Raw genomic sequence first — 5,752 nt, 5'->3', positions numbered from 1 at the left:
TCTTTATCTGTCCTGTGCAAGTGACACAAGATCGCACTGGGACCGAGAGTCAGTAGATCAAGTACAGACTCACTCCAGTTGCAACGGTGTGCCATTTGTGAGACATTGGACCTCACATTATTCCCATGAGGCCTGGTACGCATTTTATGGTTAGGAAGCTGACTTTGCTCAATTCTCTTTTCTTATCCGGCCTTTCTTTTGTCCTGAGAGAGTATTTTCCCTCTGAGATCCCCTTTTCATGACCAGGCAATGGAGGAATAACATCCTATGCACCGACACGTGTTCTTTCTTTATCCTATCATCCCATGCCCTGAGACGTGTTCTTTCTTCATCCTATAATCCCAAACCTTGACGCGTGTTCCTTCTTCATCTTATCGTACCAGGCCATGAGACGTGTTCTTTATCTTATCATCCCAGGTCCTGAGACGGGTTCTTTCGTCATCTTATCATCCCAGGCCCTGACACGTATTTTTTCTTCATCTTATCATCCCAGCCCCTGACACGTGTTCTTCATCATATCATCACAGGCCTTCACACGTGTTCTTTCTTCATCTTATCATCCCAGGCCCTAATATATTTTTTCTTCATCTTATTATCCCAGCCCCTGACACGTGTTATTCATCTTATCATCTTATTATCACAAGCCTTCACACGTGTTCTTTCTTCATCTTATCATCCCAGCCCCTGGCACTTGTTCTTTATCTTATCATCTCAGCCTCTGACACGTGTTCTTCATCTTATCATCACAGGCCTTCACACGTGTTCTTTCTTCATCTTATCATCCCAGGCCCTGACATTTTTTTCTTCATCTTATCATCCCAGCCCCTGACACGTGTTCTTGATCTTAATATCCCAGCCCCTGACACGTGTTCTTGATCTTAATATCCCAGCCCCTGGCACGTGATCTTTCTTCATCTTATCATCTCAAGCCCTGACACATTTTTTCTTCATCTTATCATCCCAGCCCCTGACACGTGTTCTTCATCTTATCATCCCAGCCCATGACACGTGTTCTTGTTCTTAATATCCCAGCCCCTGGCACGTGATCTTTCTTCATCCTATTTATTTTCGAATTCTTTATGCTTCTGTAATATATTTTTCTGCGTCTTTTGTTTTCCTTTTATAATACGCTAAAATTATACTTTGAAGGAGAAAAACATGAAACATAACCTTTGATCGAAAACATCAGAGATATTCTTTTCCAATTAAAATAAGGCAAAAATAGATTTGATGATAACAGATTTTCCTTGATTGAAAAATAAAAATTAATATTTTTCTTTTTTTGAAAAATAATTGCAAAACATTCTTTGATCGGAAAATAAAACCCACATCATATTTTTTTCTCATAATAAAAGAATAGTAATCTTTGGCCGAATAATAATGTTAAAAAATAATTGTCTCTCCGGAAAATGAGTGAACTGATGTATTTAATTATTGATTGAATGAATTAACTACGTCTTATTACAACCTCTAATTCTTCATAACTGATGGCTACGGAAGAATCATGGTAATCATTCATTCAGTATTTCACATTTGCATCGTAATGAATGATGCATAAACATCTTTTATTCCTCCAAATCAAATGAAAAGGAAATAGGTGACATTAGTTGAAGGCAAATTGATTGAAGTGATGAAAATCCATGACGTAAATCGGATCAGTGGTGTGACATGATTCGTTTCACGTTCTGAAACATTGAATTTAAATGAAGCGAAGACATCCATTAAGTGGATTTGATGACACACCTGTCTAATTCTTACGGAGAGAGAGAGAGAGAGAGAGAGAGAGAGAGAGAGAGAGAGAGAGAGAGAGAGAGAGAGCGGAAATAAATTTGCCGAGAATGAGAATATTTAAGGAGACTTTTACGAGAGAGTGCCGTACTTTTGACCATAAAAAAGGCTCCTAATGTATAGGGAAGAACGTAGATGTTAGATCAGAATTTCGCCCCTCGCTGCGAAAAAGACGGCGTTAATGCGAGGGAAGAGTTGTTATGTCTTCCCCTCATTTCCTCTCCCAGCAGTACTTGTATTTACTAAAGGCAATTCTCCAGGATAATTCAGAATGATTGCTTCTTTTTTCTTCTTCTTCTTCTTCTTCTTCTTCTTCTTCTTCTTCTTCTTCTTCTTCTTCTTCTTCGATAAAGTGGCCACCTGTATTGTAGCACCCAAGGTCTATAGACCTTGGTAGCACCGACAATACCATAAATAAAACTATACATTCTGGCAGAGGAGCCAACTACCAATACTGTTCTGATACCTGTTTGCCTCATCAATAAGAATGGTTACACTTTCTAATGTTACTTTTTTTTATTCTCCAATTTTAAATTTATCTGTCCTTGTGCAACAAAGGCTCATGATCTATATATCACTTCGGTGTGAAAAGACATTTATTCATTCGTGGGTTTTCAATGACTAAATTTGGTGCCGTTCCTAAAGTCTGCAATTGAATATATAAAAGCACCCTAGTTCACTCCAGCATTACCGACAGGAAGTATGATAGGTTTAGCACTGTACGTGAATGAAACTTGGTTCACCACACGGATGTCATACAACATGGAGTGGGTGGACACATCATAACATGTAATGGGTTTTTTTTTTTTTCCATGTTTTTTCCCAAGAAGAGGTCAAGGTCTCCCATGAATTTTTAAGAAAGTGACTTGTGTTCTTTTCCCTCCATGATTTTGCTAAAGTTGATCCAAGTTCTCTCAAGAATTTTCTATAGATAGATTTTCAAGATCCATCCTGGTCTTGCTTAAAAGTTTACTGAGCTCTCTCAAACGTTTTCAAAAATGTAATGTAACTATCATATAGATTTCCCTAGAATTGCTGAAAAACACCTTTATGAAATAAAAAAAGATAATATAGATTTTTTTTTAACTAGGTATTACTTGATGAGATTTTTTGATTGAGCATTTTACCCATTTATCCCTTAAAAAAAAAAATAATAATAATAATAATAATAATTCCCAGTGACACGTTATCTTGGAAGAAATTTCGTAGGTGTGACTATATCATTTTCCCTCAAAAAATCCCTAAAGAATTTACACAAAAGTAATCATATGGCTCATGATCGTTATTTTCAGGTTTGGCTTAAAAATTTATTATTATTATTATTATTATTATTATTATTATTATTATTATTATTATTATTATTATTATTATTTAAAATCACATTATTGGGTTTTCCAAAAAAAACTGCAAAAAATTCCTTCAAGATTTCCTTAATGAAATTAAAGGAATTTGACGATGGATTTTCCCAAAAGTGTATCAAGTATGCTTATGGACTTTTTTCATGTGTAGTTTTAAGAATTTACCAATTATAGAGATGTGTCCTAAACATTTGCCGAAAATGGACCCAAGTTCACTCAAAAAATTTTCCCATGATCGTCCAAAGTTCTCCCATAGATTTTCCCCTGAATTCTCTGACAAATTCATGGAAAAAATAAGGCAGGTAAAACATTGTCAGGATGTTTATCTCAGAAAACTTCTCATATGCGATACTTTCTTACGCGTACTTTATACTTGTCTACCCCCCTGCCCTAGACACCACCCTGGGACCAAAATTTCACGGATACCTAAAAGATATCACTATACGTAAATTTTGAGTGGGCCCCATTATCATAATAGCTTGCATTCTTCTTAAACAAAAAATTATGGGGCGAAAGGAATCGGCGAATTTTCGTTTCTTGTCCGTTTACTCCGGGAAAAACCTTGTTTTTGTTATTTTTTTTTCTCTGGCTGAAGGGACGTTTTCAGAGTATTTGTTGATATTTATTTTAACCTTTAGGTTACGGTTAGTATTATTATTATTATTATTATTATTATTATTATTATTATTATTATTATTATTATTACTCTTTTGGAAGCGTTTTAAATTATATATATGCAGTCAGAGCAAAGATATTGCAGTAATTTTAGTCTTCTGGAATTGTCTTAAACGTTACAGATGCTGTGTGAGCAAAGATTTGAATACTTATTTCAACATCATATTAGATATCATTATTATTATTAATACTATGATTATTATTGTTGTTAATGTTATTGTATTAACGTGCCTTCATTCAAATTAATACGAAAAGAGTAAGCAAAAGTTTAGAGAAAGGAGAAGAGAATGCTGAGGTGGATTATGGGAATATCACTGCTTGAAAGATGGGAAAATTATGAAATACAAAGAATGGCAGGTGTAGTTAAGATTACAGAGATGATAAGAGTGTCACGACTAAGATTATGTGGCACGTGTTGAGGATGGATGGAAGGGAGGGAGTGAGGAGGGCTAGGGAGGAACGTGTTAGCGGGAGATAATCAAGAGGGGAACAGGAAATTAGATAGTAAGATAAGGAGAAGGATGATATAGAGAAAAGAGGTTTGGTGGAAGATGAAGCCTTTGGTAGAAAGCACTAAAGAGATCGCACCAGGCAACCGACCCCTTAATGTAGGGTTAACAGTGGGAAAGAAGATTCACATTAACCCTGATAATTATTATATGTAGGGAGAGAGATGTAGGGAAAGAGAGGGAAGGTGTGAGAGATGTTTTTTTGTGTATCAGAACAATCTTTGGTAAATATTTTGAATTATTGTTATGTAGAAATTGTGATGTAAATACTGTAGTATTTCTTTTAAGTATTTATTACTTGATTTACATTGTTTTTCTAGAAATAGAAATTTAGGATTGTATATAGGGATTCTATCAAGTGTCCGTACCAGAAAAACATATATGTAAATATATATATATATATATATATATATATATATATATATATGTGTGTGTGTGTATATATATATGTGTGTATATACACACACATCTAAACATTTAGACAGATATGCACACACGCATTGAACCCTTCCAATTCCCTCCCTCTGGCCCGGCAATACATAAGAGAGTAAATTTATAGTGTACCTCTCGGGGCATCCCCTCTGACCAGGATATGAATACTCTCTCTTCTCCCTAAGCGGGGCAGGAAAGGAATATATATATATATATATATATATATATATATATATATATATATATATATATATATATATATATATATATATATATATAACCAGACACCTGTTCTTTATTATATTAGGGAGATATCCAAATAAAACACAAACGTCTTTTGATAATGAAGCCCCTCTATCCGGCCAAGGATTCGAACTTCACCCCCGAGTAAAAATAAAGGTAAACAGTTGACGAGAGACCGTTCAGCCGTCAGTTGTTTACATTCATTTCCTCTTGTGGGTAAGGTTCTAATCCTTGGTTGGCAGAAGTGATTATCATAAAAAGAAATTCCTTATAGGCTTTCTATCCTGCGAATTCGATATCAAAAGGTATTTGTTGTTTATATGAAAAGGGAATCTCATGAGTGTTAGTGGTGAAATCATCATGAATATATATATATATATATATATATATATATATATATATATATATATATATATATGTGTGTGTGTGTGTGTGTGTGTATATATATATATGTATGCATATATATGTATGTATATATGTATACTGTATATATATATATATATATATATAAATTATATATATATATATATATATATATATATATATATACAGTACAATGTAAGGTTGAAGGAGATAGTTGATGTGTTGGAGAGGGGAAGGATAGATATCCTGTGCGCAGGAGATAAGATGGAAGGGAAATGGAACTAGAGAGATAGGAAATGTGTATAAGCTCTATTACAGCGGGTCACGAGAGGAAAGAAATGGGGTTGGGATCATAATAGGTAACTGGAAGGAAAAAGTGGTGGA

General features: G+C 34.5%; 1 protein-coding gene across 1 annotated transcript in view; it reads right to left on the bottom strand.

Moving 5' to 3' along the window:
- Positions 1–1,999: 1,999 nt before the first annotated feature.
- LOC137634452 (metabotropic glutamate receptor 8-like) overlaps positions 2,000–5,752 on the bottom strand; it is a 198,174-nt gene continuing 194,421 nt past the window's right edge. Inside the window, exon 5 of the mRNA XM_068366856.1 lies at positions 2,000–2,177. Coding sequence (XP_068222957.1) covers positions 2,000–2,177 — 178 coding nt within the window. The remainder of the gene's footprint in view (positions 2,178–5,752) is intronic.

The sequence above is a fragment of the Palaemon carinicauda genome, chromosome 3 (assembly GCF_036898095.1).
Source record: "Palaemon carinicauda isolate YSFRI2023 chromosome 3, ASM3689809v2, whole genome shotgun sequence".
Taxonomy (NCBI): domain Eukaryota; kingdom Metazoa; phylum Arthropoda; class Malacostraca; order Decapoda; family Palaemonidae; genus Palaemon; species Palaemon carinicauda.
Note: the sequence above shows the minus strand (reverse complement) of the source record. Positions and strands in the feature narration are given on the sequence as shown.